The sequence below is a fragment of the Octopus sinensis genome, linkage group LG2, assembly GCF_006345805.1.
Source record: "Octopus sinensis linkage group LG2, ASM634580v1, whole genome shotgun sequence".
Classification (NCBI taxonomy): domain Eukaryota; kingdom Metazoa; phylum Mollusca; class Cephalopoda; order Octopoda; family Octopodidae; genus Octopus; species Octopus sinensis.
The window spans coordinates 79659663-79679261 of NC_042998.1; the positions used below are offsets into that span (position 1 = coordinate 79659663).

The window sequence follows — 19599 nt, forward strand, 5'->3', positions numbered from 1 at the left end:
ATATTAATACTTTTTTTTTTATTTGCTAGGGTGCTCGCCATCCATATGCTGAGGCATTTGGTAAGAATATAGCCAACCCAACTGCCATCTTACGAGCTGCTTGTAAGATGCTTCAGCATATACACCTGGATTACCATGCTGATATGATATCAAAAGCTCTCTATAAAGTCATTGAAGAGGGCAAGGTCAGTTTCTTTATAACTTCTTTGTGGAAGGGAAAGTAGAGCTTAGGTGCTAAAGGAGTGATGTTGTGTCATTCGTTCATTTATCCACTTACCTTACAAATACTGGAATTTCTATCTTTGTTATTTTCTACAACCTAATGATAAAGTTAGTTTTCTCACCAACAATATCTAGGTCACTGGTTGGGTATAATTGAAGAAATAAATAATATTCAAGTGTTGTGTATGTAATTAGCATTGTAAATTTATATGTATTAGGCTTTAGTTGGCTTTATATGGGTGTATGTGTCTGTTGCTTGTTTCTGAAGAATTTTATATTTATGGAATGGTTGTATACTGTCAATTTAATGTGACAGTAGGGGATTACACCACTGCTGTTTAGCCCTAGGAAGCATCGACGCTTCCTGATGGCTTCGACACATTTTTTCTTGTGTCCTTATATATTTACGAAGGGGAGACAAACACCTCCAGCAGCCAATTGTTACTCTAGCCAAGACAATGACATCTTTTTGTATGTCAGAATACATTATCCAGTGAATTCTTCTTTATTGAAAATTGTAGTATGTTATTTGAGGGAGTTATGGCTGCTTTTCTGGCAAGCCAAGGAACCACATAGTCCCCTCTATTACCTCATTTATCATGTTTCAGTCCAGCTGTTGTCAGTAACATGGAATTAAAAAAAGTCTCATTGCTTGTGACTGTAAGAATGCACATTTGAAGATTTCGCTGTTGGAGTCATTTCTATAGAAGTGACTCGGCTAAGTATACAGCAAAGGCTTCAGTGCTTTCCAAAATATGTTTGTCAAGTTAGAAGTTTTTGCTGATATGATATGAACTTTTTGTTGTTCTTTTGGATGCTTGCTTAGTCCAATATTTTCTGTTGCAGATTCGAACTCCTGACATGGGTGGCTACTCTTCAACAACTGATCTCACATTGGCAGTCATTGACAACTTAAATCTATGATAATAGATAACTGTATCTAACATTTTTGCTTCTGTTTTATTGTTGTCATTATAAGTACTATTTTGTTACAAAATAATTTGTGAACCATTAAATTGTTAATATTATGCTTAAGAAGAATGCAGTGAGCTGGCAGAATCATTAGCACACCAGGCAAAATGCTTAGCAGCATTTCATTCATCATTCTGAGTTCAAATTCCGCCAAGGTCGACTTTGCCTTTCATCCTTTCGGGGTTGATAAAATAAAGTACCAATTGAGCACTGGGATCAATGTAATTGACTTACCCCTCCCCCAAAATGACTGGCCTTGTGTCAAAATTTAAAACAAATATTATACTTAATAAGAGCAGTGGATTTGCTCACAGATTTATTAGAGACTGAGCAAAATGCTTGTTGGTATTTAGTTACAGCCCTTTGTGTTCAGAATTCAAATCCTGTTGAAGTCAACATGCCTTTCATCATTTGGAGGCTGATACAATAAAGCACCAGTCAAGTACTGGAGTCAGTTTAATTGATCATATATGTCAGCAAAATGTGTGGCCTTGCACCTATGTTAGAAATCAATGTTAGGCTTAATTTATACATGCAAATATTAAAGAACAAGATGAATGAGAATATTCTCTTCCAGTTTTATACCAGTATGTTCTGTTTATTATATACAAATCATGAAACTGTAACAGGTTGTTACATTTAATCAGAATCTGTAGTAATTGTAGCTCATTCTCCTGGATTTGAGCCTGAGTTACCATCCTATTTAAAGGACCAGTTGTGTGTACATTTCATTCTATAGCTCTCTTCACAGGAATAGAGGATCTAGCAGTCAGAAATACTCAGTGTGCAAAGACTGCTCCATTATTTCCATTTATAGTCAGGTAAAAATTGTTATTATTTCTGTTTCATTATGAAGTTCAATTTTCAGGAAGGGATTCCATTAAAATTCATCTTTACTGCTCTTAGATTAACACACCTAGAGTAAACAATATGCTTTGAGAAAAATTAATAAACGAACAGAATATTTACATTTAAAACTAGAATTCATAGATTTTTTTTTCTTTCCATTGTTGAAAACTTGTAATGTTTAGAAAGAACTTAGTAATAATTTCATGTCTTGGTGTCAGTCCATTGTAAATATACTCCAGTTTTCAGTGGAAATTAAGTTTGGTTTGTTTAGTAACAACTCAGGAATTTCATTGAGTAGAATGTTTTTAGGCTGACATGATAGAATGTCTACAGTTATTGGGACACCAATCTGGCAACATAACAGGCAATTTTCTATTACTGTCTTTTTTGGTTGTTGCCTTATAGCAAATGATGAATGCATTTGGTATACAACATATCATTTAATCATGCTGTTTAGAAATTTAGGTTTAAAACTCATATTACTGAGAAAATTATCAGGAATTGCATGATGGCAATTTCTACCTTTATTGTAGTCATTGTCAGACTTGATGTAGAATGGGGAACCATATAGTTTTTAAAACTAGACAAGAAAATGTGAGACTTGATCAGGTTTATATGAAATTTATGATAAAGGATATATTTGGTTTAAGAAATTATCTTCATATTTTTTCTTTTTATAATTCTTCCACAGGAGTCATGCAGATGTAGTACAACTACAATTGCTTGAACTAAGATTGAATTACGAGCTTTTCGTTACAAATGTAAAGTTCAGTCCATATTAAAACATTTACAGATGTGTTAAAAAAATATGGTCTTTGAGGTTTGCCACTAAGTTATGTAAAAACAATTTAAAATATCTAACAATGACTTTAATATGGTAAAGTGCACAAATTTTATTAGTGGTTAGTTTCACATGATTTTTTCCTGATTAACGAAACTACACGAATAGTAAACAACATAAATGTCAGCTATTATTACCTTTCCTTCAACAGTTTTAACCATGAATGAGTCATTTAGAGAATCATATCAATATCTCACTGTTGAATATTTTCTTTATTCTTAAAATAATTTCACATTTAAACTTTTACAAAGATGAAAAATAAATGTCTTGACTTGCTGTTTTTTGTGAAAAGATTTTTTATTTAATATTTATTTACAATAAAACAAGTGGATTATTTCATACTAAACAATGTTTTTTCTCATAGAAACTAGATTTTTTATGTGTGAAATGATGAAAAGATTTAGAAATCAATGTATAAGATTTGAATTCTTATTTAATACAATATGAAATGTTTGTAAATAAATGCATTAACAAATCTCAGCTTTACATGTATCTTCTTTTTCTTTTTAAATTATAATTCAAATATTTAAAATAAATGAATTATAATTTTGCAATATAAAAACAAAGATATTTTTATTTGAAGACAGGCATTCTGAGACATTCTGAGATTAACAGAAACTTATACATTTCAATAAAACCAAGACAAATTATTTTTAGCTGAGCATGGTATTTTGTATGACAAAATAATATTAGTGGTCTACTGTTAGTTCAACACATTTAGTACCACAAGATGTCAATTGTAATACTGAAGTACATGCAATCTGATTTCAGATTTGGTATTTTAAGATAATGCACTTTATTCATTCAAATCAAACTAATCCACAGATCAAGATAACTAGAATAGTTGGCAATTATCTGTGGAGCAAAAAGGGCAATATTGTACAAACTTTATCACTAATGATGTGTATATGGTTACAAGTCCATAGGTTGTGAGGTCTGTAAAATGATTGACATTTTACAATGGTACAAAAAAGAAAATGACAGCATCGATATTTCTCATGTTTGGTGTACTTACTCGATTAGTGAATACATATATAATACACTTTTTGGTTTTATTTCTTTTTTGGTAAACTTTTCAACATCCATGATACACCAACCTGAAAAAGAAAACAGATCACAGCATGAATATGTCAACTTAAATTTCTAAATGAATGGTTAAGAAGTTCGCTTCCCAACTACATGTTTCCAAGTTCAGTTCCACTGCGTGACACCTTGGGCGAGTGTCTTCTATTATAGCCCCAAGCCAGTTAAAAGTCTTGTGAGTGGATTTTGTTGACAAAACCTGAAAGTGCATTGCAGGTATGATGTGTTCAGTGGAGGAAGAGAATAGTCAACATTTTACAAATCTGTCATAAAAGCTGTTTAAAATTTGTTTCAAGGTTTTTTTGTTAAGTTACTAATTGGAATATGTATGTAAGTGAACTATTGTTATCTAATAAGTGTTGATATATTGAAAAAAGAAGACAATTGTAATTTTTTTATTATATCTTTTTGATTCATAGCTAGCTTATAAATGACTGAAATGTTTTGGTTATATTGGAGATATTAATTTCATAACACACACACACACAAAAATAATAAGAGGAAAAGAAAACAGGATAAAAGTCCATCACATATCTATACCAAACAAATTTAATTATCAGACAACTTTTTGTCTCTACAACACTTGGAATCCTCTGAGCCCATCTCTTGTTTGCTTACTACCAACCTTCCACCTTAAATTTTCATGTGAAAGAGTGTGAATTAAGCTCTAATCATTTTTTTTTTACATGGATAAAAATGAGGTTTCAGATATACCTTCAAAATGAGAAAAGCAATTTTTGAAAATTTGTTGAATATTCCCTTCTACTGAATACTTCATATATATATGGTGTAAGTGAATTAATGTTGACCTTCATATTCATATTTTTGCCAGTTGTAAATAATGACCTTGCAGGCAAACAATATCATTTGCTTGCAGTTTACTGTGGAACCACACTCAGGTTTCTTGACATGGCACATAATCTTTGTAAAAGAAAGGCCTCATTCAACTGGTGTCATTTGTTTCCAGATCTTTGCATAACAACATCCAAATCGTTTCTTGTTTGACAGATTGAAGGGGCATTAGTGTTAGGAAGGGATCCAGCCATAGAAAAATTCTGCTCCAGCTTAGTCTTGTCTGACCCATACAGGTCTTTATTATGCAAGCATGGAAAGACTTTAAAAATAATAATGAAGATATATCATCTCACCCAAGTTATTTACATAAAAATAAGTACAAAACAGAGAAAGAAATATAATGGTTAGGAAACCAATGATATTAAAGTGTTAAAGAATGAAATAAGAAAGAAAGAAGCATCAAAATAATCACTCAAACTGTTAGATCATATTGGGTTGGTGCACAATTATTGCAGCTTTTTTTCAACAAATTTTATCCAACATAAACAATAGCATTATTTAACAAAAACATCTTTAAATGACGATCTGACCGTCTGTCAAGCAAATGGGAAGCAGTAATTGAAGTAGAGGAGAATATCATCATCATCATCGTTTAACGTCCGTTCTCCATGCTAGCATGGGTTGGACGGTTCGACAGGGGATCTGGGAAGCCAGAAGGCTGCACCAGGCTCCGGTCTTATCCGGCAATGTTTCTACAGCTGGATGCCCTTCCTAACGCCAACCACTCCGTGAGTGTAGTGGGTGCTTTTTAATCATTTAAAGATGTTTTTGTTACATGTTGTTATTGTTGATAAAAAAGCTGCAATAATTATGCACCAACTCAATAATTTAAACAAAAATGAGTGGCCATACAACATAAATTCTTGATTTATTAAAATCATCTCCACCTCTAGAGCATGTATCCAGCCCCCGGCCACTTGAGAAGGGGAGATAATCTCAAGATTCAAATATTCTTCAAAACTGACATGCCATAAAGGAAGACAGGCTTTATTGTTTGGGGATAAGAGGACAGTTGTGGATGCGTTTCTAGATCAACAGCTGTTGTTAGCATGATAATTGTCTGACATTATCTCCAGAAGCCAAGGGACTTAAAATTTATACAAGATAGAGTATAGCATTTATGGCTTACACAACTGTCTAAAACAAACAAAAAAAAACTGGAAGGACACATTGGATATTGTAGCCCTAAATGTATTACATCTGAAATTAGGATGAGAAGGTTATGAATGGAACATCTTTGCAGGTTCTCAATTAACTGGGGACAAACCCAAAAAAACTTAAACAAACACAGTATTTCTAAGTAACTAGAACTTACATCAATTCCCTCTCCAGTCATCGCAGAACAAGGACAGATTTGCCATTTGCGATCTCGAAGAGCATGTAAATTGAGACCATTAGCTATTTGTGAGGCTTCTGCTGCATTCAGAAGATCCTGTTTGTTGGCAAACACTAACAGTGGCACACCATTCAACTTCTCCTCCTCCATTAATTCAAACAGCTCCTGTAAGAAATATAATATTGTATGATTTCACTTAGGTATTGTTGTTAGAACTCATCTGCTTTAGAGTAAAGCATTAGGCAGGTACAGAGCATAATGTGAATAACTGAATGAAAATGGAACAAGTTATGTAAATGACTTCATTAACTTTAAAGTTTACACACACACACACATAGTTCAAATTTACAGAAAACAAAAGACAAAAGAGGAACAAGCAGGTGTATTAGTTTGATGCTTGGGAAGAATGGAAACGTCTTTGATATCGTGAGCCTATGCCCTTCAACAGAAGGGGTTAAGAGGGAAAAAAAAGGAGAGAGAATGAAAAAAATGTATACGGATTAATGGTTTAACATGATTGGTGGCAGCAGCACCACTCCTGTCTGAGTTTGGTTCATCTGGTGCCCCCATGATGCTTAAACCTGATATGGCTCAGAAGGCCAAGTTGGGAATGGAACAGCCCCAGGCATTTATCACATGGCAGGGCGGGTGGTGGTCTAGGCTGAAGTTGCTGGGCCTTGAGTTACATTCTTTTTGCTTCTTCTTCAGTCTTTCTCTTCTCCTCGAAAGTGGAACAGTCGAAATGAATTGCTCTTCGCCAAGGTTTGATCAAAAAGTATCAGGACTATTACTATAGTAACAGAGCTAAAGTATGCGGAGTGAAGCCACTTGGCACAGATTAAACTTTAACTCTGTTGTGCATGCACACTAAGTTATTATGCTCTCACTCACTTCTACTCTTTATAGCAGTGCTTGGAAGTAATGTGTGTAGAGTGTGGTTGTCTCAAAAAGATCAGGTTTCAGCTGTGCAGAATCTCCTTGATAGTGTTATGAAAGATAAGTGTTTGCAAACAGTCATAATCATAAGTCTATGGCTATAACCTTGAAACCAAAGATCAGTCTTCACAGTGGAAGACTCACAGCAAAATTTCAAGACTTCAAGGAAATCAAAGAGAATGCAACCATACACCTGCTCACTGTTCCCAAAAAGGAGTTCCAAGAATGCTTTCATCAATGGATACAACTCTGGATAAAGTGTGTGGCTTCAGAAGGGGATTACTTAGGAGATTAAATGCTGAATTGATATGTGCTGTAGTTCTCTTTTTCTAGTGCTAATCCTCATACTTTTTGATCAAACCTCGTATACATACACTCACACAGACATATACATAAACATTAAAAGATTAGTGTGCTTTTAAAATTACAAACATACCACATTAGTCATGCCTAATAATTCAGCAATGGTTGAGGGTTTTTCCATGAAAAATAAACCAAAGCATTTTCAATGTGGTGAAAGCACAGAGATGCCTGTATGATTAATTTTGCAACCATTAGGTTTTGAGTTCAGTCCCACTGTATGGCACCTTGGGCAAGTGTCTTCTACTGAAGTCCCAGGCTGACCAATGCTTTCTGAGTGAATTTGATAGATGGAACCTGTGTGGAAACCCATTGTGTGTGTGTCTTTGTAATTGTGTTTGTTCTCACCATCATGCTTGACAACCATTGTTGGTTTGTTTACATCCTCATAACTGAGTAGTCTGGCAAATAGAATAAGTACAAGATTCTTCTGATACTAATAAAATAAGTACCAGATTCTTCTTCAGATTTAGAAAATGCACCAGAGACAGTCACAATTGGAATGGCTTTGGTTATAAGTTTGCTAGGTCACAGCTGACTTGGGACTAAACAACACAAATTATTGCAACTATGTGCAGTAATTTGTGCCATTACATCTGTGAAATTACTTGACTAGTTAAAAATGGAAGAAAAATTTCTTACACTTACACTCTAGACTAGATAAAGAATACACTATGCCTAATAAAAAGATGAAATGCCAATGATGGAATGCTAATCAAATGATAGAAAGATGTTAAAATATTGATGTGAATGTATTGTCGATATTTTAACTTACCTCACCAGTTTCTTCAAAACGTTTTTTGTCTGAACTATCAATAACATATATCTGAAAGAGAAGAAACGTGTGAAATATTTAATTATTTGTTTAGTGCTGAGTGAATGAATTTTAAATTTTTTCTTGGCAAATCAAATCTTTAATCTGATTGCAATTCATGATTAAACTTTTCTAAATGATAGACAAAAAAAGCTCACTTTTTGCTTCTTCACCTCAAAAGCTCACTTTTTCTCTTCTCCTCAAAAGTGGAACGGTCAAAATGAATTGCTCTTCACCAAGGTCTGATCAAAATGTATCAGGACTTACTATAGTAACAGTGCTAAAGTATGCAGAGTGAAGCCACTTGGTACATATTGAATGAGTGTGCTGTCTCTGACTCTGTCTTTTATATGACTACAACTGCTTCTGCTCCTTAGAACTAGCTAACTCCAATCTGACCCACCTATTTCTTCTCCTTTCATCACCAATAGTATTTCACTTAAACCATACCCCTCGCTATTTACTATGCTCATTTCTTCATTTCCACAACATCTTTGGGAATTCCTTTCTTATCCATATTTCTCCCCACAGACATCAACTTTCAGATGTTCAAAGTGACATCAACCCTAGCAATCTCTTAAGTTTCAGGTAACCTGCAAAAGCCATGGACATAGTTCCTTCTTCTTGTCTAAATTATTATTGTTGTTATCATTATTACTGCTGCCACTACCTAACCCACCACCACCACCTTCATTTTACAAACAAGAAAGTAAATTTTGAATGCAGTATGGCTGTGAAAACAGCAGAAAGATTGGGTATTTTACTCTTATAAGACAGAAAAAATTGTCAGCATACAGCTATGGGACTTGAACCCATACCCCTCGGATACCAGCTGAGTAATCTGTCATTAAGCTAAACGGCCCACTGACAACAATCACTGTCAAATTAAATGCTAAAGAATAGTAGCTATAAGGGTAAAATACCCAATCTTTCTGCTGTTTTCAGAGCTATACTACGTTCAAAATTTACTTTCTCATCTGTAAAATACAAAACACATTCGATGCTTCCAAAGTTTGTTTACCAAATTTTGTTACCACCTTCATTGTTTTACAGCCACTTCCCATGCCTTGGTTGGAAGTGTCATCTTGGTCTAGTCACTTATGAGTGTTTTCAGTGCATTTTATTTTAACACCAGTACTAGAGAGGTTGTCATGCTCTGACTGAGACCACACAGTCCTCTTGACTCTACATTTATCTTTGCTCATTTGTCAACTGCCTTACAAAGTGTATCAGGAGCGGTTTACTGTGATACCAGCACTAAAGAGTTTGCATTGAATCATGTAAATTTAGGAGTATCATGTCCAAGAAGGTGGACAGAAGATAATGGTGTGGTGAAAGAAAGTTCAGGAAAGGTGGGTGTAAGCTGCAAAAGAGACTGTGGGATAGGCTTATAAGAAAATTGTTTACAAAAGCAGTATGTGGTATAATTAGAAAGAAGCCAGACAAAATAGTTAAAATCTTGTGATATTTAGTTATGCCTTTTTATGCTAGGCATTCAAAACCTGTTCTAGGCAACTTTCCTTTCCCTTCTTCTAGACCCAATAAAATAAATACTTGTTAGGCATTAGTGACAGATTTAATCACTTCCTTAAAATTTATGGGTTTGTGCTATGTTAAAAAATCATTACTTTTACTAATTATTTGATGGTCCCATGGTGAGACAGAAACTCCTTACAACACCAAATTTTCAAAGGTTGTTATGAATTGATAACACTTCATATTATTAAAAGCCTTCAGCAGAGACATCAACAACAATACATCTCCATGTACTCTTCTCTTAAATATTACAAGCATCATACCTACACAACACAATTTCTATGTGCCAATGAAGGTGCCCCTACATGGATTTCAATCAACTAGAAACAATAGCTAAATGCCCCATATCTCTACCATCTTCAAACCAATAGTGTTGTCTTAGATACAATATATCTGGGAAAAGAGATAGGCTAATCATGGCTGCAATACATTTTGATCATTTGCTTGATAAGAACTGACCTGGTATAAATCAACAACCATTTTCTTCCACAAGAAATGGCTGAATCAACAGAGCCAAAGTAAATACTTGGTAGTATTTATATACTTTTACAATCAGAGTTCAAATCTCATTGGGTTGATTTTTATCACCATGAATTGGATGGATCTTTAACACAATGCCTTTCTACTCGTAATCCCTTCTTCAGTTTCAACATTCTACATTTAGTTTTCACCACTTCTTCCCATGCCTTCTTCATCCTTCCTCTTTCACAGGATCCTTCTACTTTGCACTTCTTTACCAAACTACCACCATTCATGTGTATCATATATCCATAGCTGTGCAGCCTCTCCTAATGCACAATTTTTGTTTCAGCTCATTTGTGTACAATCAACTGTCAACATTATCATTACATAACCAGCAGACAATGCTTCCTTCATTTCTTTCCAGCTTTCACATTAAATTCCCATGTTTCACTACCAAGCAATATTATACTTTGTACATAGATATCATAAATCTGACCTTCACTCTAAGACAGAATCACTTTTCCACACATCTTTATAGAATGTAACCAAGATAACTCTATAAAAGATGGGACACAAATGGGGGGCAAAATTAACACAGAGATAGACTCAGATTAAGGTTGATGTTTAATAAAAGTCATAAGAGTTGACTAGAAAGGTTGGTGATCAAAAAGGCATACAGGTGTTGACCTCAGAAAAGATCCAATTCATCCCAGTATGGAAAAGCAGACATAAAAACACTGATTTTAATCAACTTTGAAAAGGATAACATTTTAAATATTCAAATAGGTGCAACTATGGCTGTGTGATTAAGAAGCTTGCTTTGCAGTCATGTGGTTTCAGGTTCAGTCCCAATGTGTGGCATCTTGGGCAAGCATCTTCTACAATAGCCTCAGGTTGAATACAACCGTCTGAGTGAATTTGGTTAACAAATTCCATGGAAGCCTTCTGTGCATGCCTGAGTCTATATGTTTGTGTTGTGTGTGCGTCCCATCCCTACTGCCAAATTACCCCAGTCCAATGACTGAAACAAGTAAAAGATAAAAGGTAAAAATATTCTTTAAATATTTGAATGATCACCATCATCATTTAACGTCCATTTTCCATGTTGGCATGTGTTGGATGGTTTCACAGGAGCTGACCAGCTGCCCAGGATCTATGTCTGTTTTGTCATGGTCTCTACAGTTAGATACCCATCCTAATGCCAACCACTGTACTGACTGATTTTTACATAGCACTGGCACAGATGTGTTTACATGGTACCAGTATGGGTGCTTTTGACATAGCACCAGCACACACAAGCCCACAAGCTTAGGAATATTCAGCTGGAGAGGGATGCAGGAGACAAGCCTGTATGCAAGAACAACCATGCTTTTACTTGGTTTGGTGTATTTTCTCAAGCACAGTGAACTGCCAGGAGTCTAGGTCTTCTGTCATCCCCTCTGTGAGTCCAAATATCTGTAGATCCTTTCTCACCACTTCATCCCATATCTTCCTGGGTCCACACCTTCCACATGTTCTCTCTACAATTAGAGATAGGCACCGCTTGATGCAACTGTCTTCATTCAAATACATTACATTACATGTATTAGCACAGTCTTCTCTCTTGCACACTACATCTGATGCCTTGTATACCCAGTTTTCCTCTCAAATCACTTACACTCTGTCATATATGCACACTGACATTACACATCCATGAATATTTTACAAATATTAAAAAGATAAGACAAAAATAAGAAAAATACCAAGACATCTGTATTTTCAAAATAGTTCTTCCAGTATGGACGAATCTTTCGCTGCCCACCAATGTCCCAGACATTCAAGCGGAAACCTTCAGATTGCACGGTTTTTATATTAAAGCCCTTCAGGAAAATAAGTAAAACAAAGATTTATTAGAAACCATAAGAATGAAAAACACCATCAACATTAATTATGGCAAATTTCAAATGAGAGAGACATAGCAGAACATTTACTTTTCACTCACTACTATGCAAACATATTTCAACAGAAAATATACGGCCATAAGATAGCCATATATCTCGTTTTACATATATCATCATCATCATCATTTACTGTCCGTTGTCCATGTTGGCATGGGTTGGATGATTTGAACAGGAGTAGCAAGCTGAAAAGCTGCACCAGACTCCAGTCTGATTTGGCAAGGTTTCTACAGCTAGATGCCCTTCCTAACACCAACCACTCCAAGAGTGTAATGGGTGCTTTTTACATGTCACTGGCATGGGTGCCATTTGCATGATACTGCTATCTTCCACAATTGTGATTTTACTTGACTTGATGGGTCTTCTTTGTAAGCATGATATAATGCCAAAGGTCTCAGTCATTGCCTCCGTGAGGCCCAACACTCAAAATGAGCTTTTCACATGTCACCAGTATCAGCCACTTTGCCTCCATGAGGCCCAATGCTTGAAAGGTGCTTTTTATGCTCCAGCTATATGACACCAGCATCAGCCATGACTATGATTTCACTTGGCTTGACGGGTCTTCTTGAGTACAGCATATTGCCAAAGGTCTCAGTCATTAGTCACTGCCTCTGTGAGGCTCAAATTTCGAAGATCATGCTTCACCACTTTGTCCCAGATCTTCCAGGGTCTACCTCTACCACATGTTCCCTCCACAGTTAGAGATTAGCACTTCTTTACACAGCTGTCCATGTCCATATGCATCACATGACCACACCAGCACAGTTGTCCCTCTTGCACACCACATCTGATGCCTCTTATGCCCAACTTTTCTCTCAAAATGCCTACACTATGTTGAACATGCACACTGACATTGTACATCCAGTGAAGCATACTGGCTTCATTTCTTTCAAGCCTATGCATGTCCTCGGCTGTCACAGCCCACGTTTCACTGCTGTGTAGCATAGCTGTTCGCACACAAATATCATACAATTTGCCTTGCACTCTGAAAGAGAGGCCCTTTGTTACCAGCAGAGGTAAGAGCTCTCTGAATTTTTCCCATCCTATTCTTCTTCACACAGCTGCACTCTTGGAACATCCACCTCTGCTACTAACATATATATATACATGACCTTCGTATGTTGAACCTCACAGAGGCTATGACGAAAGACCGAGACCTCTGGAGATATGCTGTGACTTCGAAGACCCAACAAATGAAGTGAGTTCATGGCTTGCATGACGGCCTGCTGTGCTTGAAGAGACCTATTGTGTAAAGTACATCAACATCAAAATAAAAATCGAATGGATATTGTAGTTGTGATACCCATGCCGGTGGGGCCTCACAGAGGAAATGACGAAGACCGAGACCTCTGAGATATGCTGTGACTGCGAAGACCCAACAAATGAAATGAGTTCATGGCTCGCAGGACGGCCTGCTGTGCTAACCTTGGATTGTAGAGTGACCCGCTGTTCTTGAGGAGTGAGTCAAGTATGTCAACACCAACATCAAAATAAAAATCAAATGGAAATTGTAGTTAAGATACCTGTGCCGATGACACGTAAAAAGTACTGTCCGAACATGGCAGATGCCAGCGCCGCCTGACTGGTGTCTATGTCGGTGACACGTAAAAGCACCAACCAATTGTAGCTGTTTGCCAGCTTCCCCTGGCCTCTGTGCCAGTGGCACATAAAAGGCACCCTCTACACTCACGAGTGGTTGGTGTTAGGAAGGACATCCAGCTGTAGAAACACTGCCAGATCAGACTGGAGCCTGGTGCAGCCTCCTGGCTTCCCAGACCCCGGTCGAACCGTCCAACCCATGCAGGCATGGAAAACGAACGTCAAATGATGATGATGATATATATATATATATATATAAATTAAAAAACACAATAATTGCACAAACAAATGGAAAACAGACACAGAATGTCACCAACTCCTCATCAGTTATCAGCCAGAGGGTCAAACATAATTTTGCATCTTACAGTAATATTTCATTCCTTTCTAGTGGCACCCGAAACAAGAAGCTGTCTGGAAATGGGATCAAACATAACTGAACGAGAGGATTCCATATGATAGTTGAGAGTGTCAATGTCATTCAAACATATTTACCTTGCTTGGAAACAAGTGAAGATTGAGAACAAGAAGGGCATCAAGCCATAGAAATTCTATCTCTGTCCACTTCATGCAAGCAAGGAAAACTGGATGTAGGATTCTAAGTAGTGTTTCAAGAATAAACTATAAATGCATGAGATGTGTAGTGGGTTCACAAGCAGGCTGACAAACACAACAGCTTTTGCTTACAGTGGTTGTACTGTAGAAATTGCTAAAAGCACATCCAAAGCAGACTCTCTCACCTGTGCCTAGACAAGTCTCTAGAAGAAGTGGATATCTTAAGTTATTTAGTTCTCTGAACACTTGCCCCCACTTGCAGTGGGGGCAAGTGTTCAGAGAAGATTGTGGCCAGAATAAGAACTGATTGGAAACTTCAAGGCATTAATATTTATGCAGGCAACAAAGGGTTTTTCACTGATAATGAGGGATAGATTTATAATGATAATGTATGAAACGTGGTATTGTAGAGCAGTGAGACATTGTCTTGAACAGAGAGGATTTGTGAAGACTAGAAAAGAAAAATGAAGCAGATGTGTAATACTAATGTATATAAATGAGACTGTACAAATGAACTGAGAGAAAAGTAAACATAAGAGGAATCAGATGTAGTGTGCAAGAGAGAAAATTGCATTGGTATGAACATGTGATACAAATGGACACAGACAATTGTACAAAGAGGTGGTGCACACTCAAAGTAAATGGAACCTGTGGAAGGGGAAGATCTAGGAAGATTTCTGAAAAAGTGATAAAGTTGTTACATCTTATGAGGGGATGACAAAAGACTGCACTGAGTGGAAATAGGCTGTGGCAGAAGCCCTACCTCCCCACCCAAGCATGGCAAAATGGACATTAAAATAGTGTATATATGTGTGTGTATCTCTGTCTCTCTCTATATATATAGGTGATGAGAGAAACTATGACAGAGAGACAGAAATAGATGTCTTGCTCTAGAGGAGACACATAGAGAGAGAGAGAGAATGGCGGTGAAGATGTGCCAGGATATACTCTCAAGGTGCAAGGAGAAGAATGTAAGTGGAGTAGTACAATAGGACAGAAGAGGGTGAGTGAAGGGGAGGAAAAGGGGAATGCAGTGAGTAGTGAGCACAGGTTTATAGGGTAGGACAGCAATGATACAGTTGGCAGTGGTGGAGGATAGAAGAGAACAATGACAAAGCAGCATTGGGCTGCAGGAGTAGCGGTGGGAGAGACAAGCAAATTGTACGATGAGATTAGTGTGGTTCATTGATGGGGTGCATTAATGTAATGTGTATGTGGAGGACACATAATACACAGTGCTTCCAAAACTCAGTTTTTGCTGAGGTGGGTGGGTCTTCTCAAGAACATCATATTCTGTCAGCTTTCCTCTATCAAATCTGTTCACAAGGTTTTAGTTGGCCTGGAACTATAGTGGAAGATACATGCCCAAGGTGCCATGCAGAACCATGTGGTTATGGAGCAAACTTCTTACTACACAATCATGCCTGTACCTATAGATTGATACAATTAACTGGTCTTGTCACCAGATTTTAACTTATATTTAACCAAATTTAATCATTAACAGAGTTCATATTTGCTACTAATTACTGCACTGATGAGAGAGAAAACAGAAGCATTAAAAAATATGCAATAATTAAACTGGCAGAATGGTCACAACAAGTATGCAATCAATGTGAAACTTCTGATTATAAAAACAGTAGGTTAAGTAACAGTAACAGAATATTTAAACAATTACCTGAGTTGGTGTTATGTGGCTAATATCTTCTGAAGCAAGTTTTTTCAAAAGTGTAGTTTTACCAGCATTGTCAAGTCCTAATAACAATAATCGTACATCCTTGTCAGGCTGAGATTTCAGTTTACGAAGTAATGCTAATAAACCCTGGCAAATACAATATCAAAATAATAATTGATTTAAAATGAGATAAATATTTGCATTGCAAGTACATGAGGAGATGTCAATGAATGAAAACAAAGAGAAAAGGTATTGAATTACCTTACATAATTTGTTTAATGACCCTATGATATTTTGGGAAAATAAAAGAAAGAAAATAATTGAAGAGATCAGAGAAATGTGTTGTCATTGGCAGGTGATTCTTGACTGTAGTGTGTAATGGTAAATTTTCATTGTTATTTGAACACAGTAGATTAACATAATGAAAAGAGAACTGAATTAGTAAAATAAGCTAATGGAATGGTTATACTTTATAACCTATAGTAGTTGTATTACATAAGACCTGCCAGCTTCAAAAGACCTATGGCATGGTGGCAGGTAATCCAATAAGTAACTCATTGCACTTGCACTCTGGATATGTTGATATAAGATGTTCAGCAAGTTGGCTCTGATTGAATTTATTTCAATGCTTGATCAAATTATTGGCTGTGGTTTTCCAAATTTTTGAGGACATATTAACCTATGATTTAGGACTTAAAAATACATCACTATTTTGAAATTGTCGGAAGTGTATTTGAAGACGAGTTTGCTACTCCCTAGAGCAAGTCAAACCACAACTCAAAACTGGGAAAATTGAATGTGATTAGTTTCAGTTATTTCCAGAACTTTCTATCCATAATTATTAGCACAAGTTATTGTGATTGAGTATTCTCAGCCAGTCTTCTTCTAATAGATCTTGTAGCATGACAACAGTTGATCAGGAAGAAATCCACAAGTCCATTTCATTGAGTACACCATACCTCAGCCTCGTCTAAGTCTAGGCTGCACAATTTGTTATATGCAAACATAGTGTCTGCGTATGTTTCATCCATTTGGTTAATTTAATTTGTTTGGATTTTAGGTGGTGTTTGTGGCAAAGTTTGGAAAGCTAAATCAGACTGTATTTGAAGAGATCTCATAGAGAACTCTGCCAATGGACTAACCAAAATTCTTTGCTGTTTTGGAAGGTGTTTCGATGTTTAATTATATCAGAATACAAATAATACATCAAATTCACACAGTTTAAATGAGTTATGCTTCATTCTCATTAGTTTCAATCAAAAAGTATATCAATACAATAAAACAAAAATACAAGCCAACAAATGGGCTTCTTTGTAGTAGCTCAACTTACAAGGAACAGCAGCCAAACCTTCCTCAAATCACACCTTACCATGTTAAAATTAATACTTCATGTAAAATTACCATTGAACATTATTCCACTAACCCAATCTTCACAACACAATAGACATGCTGACATTCTCAAACAGGTATAGTTTATCCAGGTTTGAGATGGGGGCTAATCATGAAATTATACAGAAAGCATTCAAGAATAATATAACAACACATACTTTTTTTTCATGCATGCATGCATACATACATACATACATACACGCACACACACACACACACACCACACACACACACACATACATAAGCCAACTTGTATATGTGATTGGGTGCATACTCACGCACAATTTCAAGGCTATATTGTGGACGTTTAAACATCAGATCAACAACCCCTGATTAAATAAACCAATAACTAAAAACATTCCAGCCGTAACTTTTCTGTCCGTCTTTTGTATTTAAACATGTGTATCTAGTACTGCATTATCGAATGTGTCCGACTATTTTCAAGTATATGGGGTATGGTTTGGCTGCTATTTTTAGCACACGGAGAGACCACGTAGAGAATTTCCTCGATTGGTTGTCAAAGTTATATTTTGTGTATCCAACAAATTTAATCTGCTGTAGAGTGTAAAATGCATGTTACTATTTCGATGGATGATGTTAATGAAGGTGATGGTTATGGTGTGTGTGTATGTGAAAATATTCTAAATATTTCCACAGGTAACACGTTGTCCGCCAGCTAGACCCTCGAAAGGGGAATATTGATGGTCGAGAGAGTAAAACCTCACATAATATGCTTTGATTATACCTGATTACGTGCTTCCGTGCTCATAGTTCAATTTTGGCTGCGATTAATTTCACTTTTCCTTCTATTATATGCAATAAATAATTATCAACAGTTTAGTCAATAAATCTGATTCATCACCGATAAAATCTGGCCTTGCTCCTAGTTCAGGAAAAATTTCATTACAAAACTGCGATAGAGCAGGATAAAATCTACAAAGTATTATTGTTTATACTTTGGGTAATTGTTTAGTTTACGTTCGTACAGAAAGGTGAAGGAACATAACTAAATACACTGAAGTATATATATTATCTAATACTTTACTCATCCTTGTCACCCTTCATCATCTTATTCTGTTATATACAACTGATTTCTAGCTTCGCTTGAAGAAAATGACTATTTACTCGACTTTTAAAACTATCTATCTGTATCTCTCACACATAAATCTATATTTCTGACTGGTTATCTAGCTATCATTTCTTACTGCTTTCTTCTTTCCCTTCATAAAACAGACTTGCAGCTAAAACTACGCCTCAAAAAAGATATAAAATAAACTGGAACTGAGAAAAAACAACTAAAACTAAAATCAAAGTTATCAATATTGTCAACAATACGTTTAGATTTTACGAACGTAAACTGAACAATTACCATACTTTGTTATATTATATTATAATTATACTATAATTATAATCTACTGAAATACTGGAATTATTTCAGAAAAGACGCGATATATGAATTAAGATATTCATTTCATTCAAACGGTCGCCATCATCAGTGAGATGGCAACGGCATTCTTATAGTGATGTTTTTAAATTGCTTTAGTAAAAACAGTTCTCTGTAGAAAGCAACAGTAACATTCGTTGATATATGAAATATATCAGAAATAATAAAAGCTAAGAAGAGTCAAGTTAGAAGAAGTGCTAAATCATAGATAAATATACACAAAAGACGCGTCACTCACCATTGTGTATTCGCCAGCGATGGTTACTATGTGACGTCACAGAAATCATTCTATGACAGACGCTTCCTCCACTGTACGAAAGTATCTCAAACGAATTTATTTCGATCTGAACGGAAAAGATATTAATATACTAACATTTTAGAGTTAACACATTTAATATAGCGAAAATTAAATATCTAATTAGAAATATTTATGCAGTGAGGTTTAGACAACATCAGCTCAATGACTGATATTTTAATCATTGAGGCAAAAATAGAAAGTATATAGATCTTCTCTAAGCTATGGGCACATCACATTAACCCTTTTAATTCCACAATCTGGTCCATGGGTCTCTTTTGCGCAATTCGTTCTATTGTAAGTATTCGGAATAGGCTCTCGACAGGGGCTTACCTCACGACACACTGGTATTTTCTATACTTTCCACGAACCAAAATCTAAAACTAAATCTACAAGATAATTCTCTTTCTTCTTTTCTAACATACATGAACTTAAATTCAACAAC

At 35.8% G+C, this 19599-nt stretch overlaps 2 protein-coding genes across 6 annotated transcripts in view; one reads left to right on the plus strand and one right to left on the minus strand.

The window, feature by feature from the left end:
- LOC115227789 (isocitrate dehydrogenase [NAD] subunit beta, mitochondrial) overlaps positions 1 to 3440 on the plus strand; it is a 24543-nt gene extending 21103 nt beyond the window's left edge. For 2 of the 3 annotated variants that reach the window (XM_029798524.2, XM_036514471.1), the window contains exons 9-10: positions 30 to 185; positions 1069 to 3440. In XM_029798524.2, the coding sequence (XP_029654384.1) occupies positions 30 to 185; positions 1069 to 1146 (234 nt within the window). In that variant the 3' untranslated portion in view covers positions 1147 to 3440. The remainder of the gene's footprint in view (positions 1 to 29; positions 186 to 1068) is intronic. The other variant, XM_036514466.1, reaches the window with a different exon arrangement.
- LOC115227801 (ADP-ribosylation factor-like protein 3) lies at positions 1971 to 19203 on the minus strand. Of its 3 annotated transcripts, XM_036514521.1 has the most exons (7): positions 18161 to 19044; positions 16030 to 16173; positions 12009 to 12125; positions 8230 to 8280; positions 6138 to 6323; positions 3900 to 3981; positions 1971 to 2110 (listed from the first exon to the last, which is right to left on the minus strand). In XM_036514521.1, exons 1-6 carry the CDS (start codon positions 18182 to 18184, stop codon positions 3937 to 3939), a joined length of 567 nt encoding a protein of 188 aa, XP_036370414.1. In that variant the 5' UTR covers positions 18185 to 19044; the 3' UTR covers positions 1971 to 2110; positions 3900 to 3936. The 3 variants fall into 3 exon arrangements, with proteins under 3 accessions (XP_036370414.1, XP_029654394.1, XP_036370409.1); XM_029798534.2 differs by lacking the exons at positions 1971 to 2110; positions 18161 to 19044 and adding an exon at positions 19098 to 19203 and having other exon boundaries at positions 2196 to 3981; XM_036514516.1 differs by lacking the exon at positions 1971 to 2110 and having other exon boundaries at positions 2196 to 3981; positions 18161 to 18799.
- Positions 19204 to 19599: the final 396 nt, after the last annotated feature.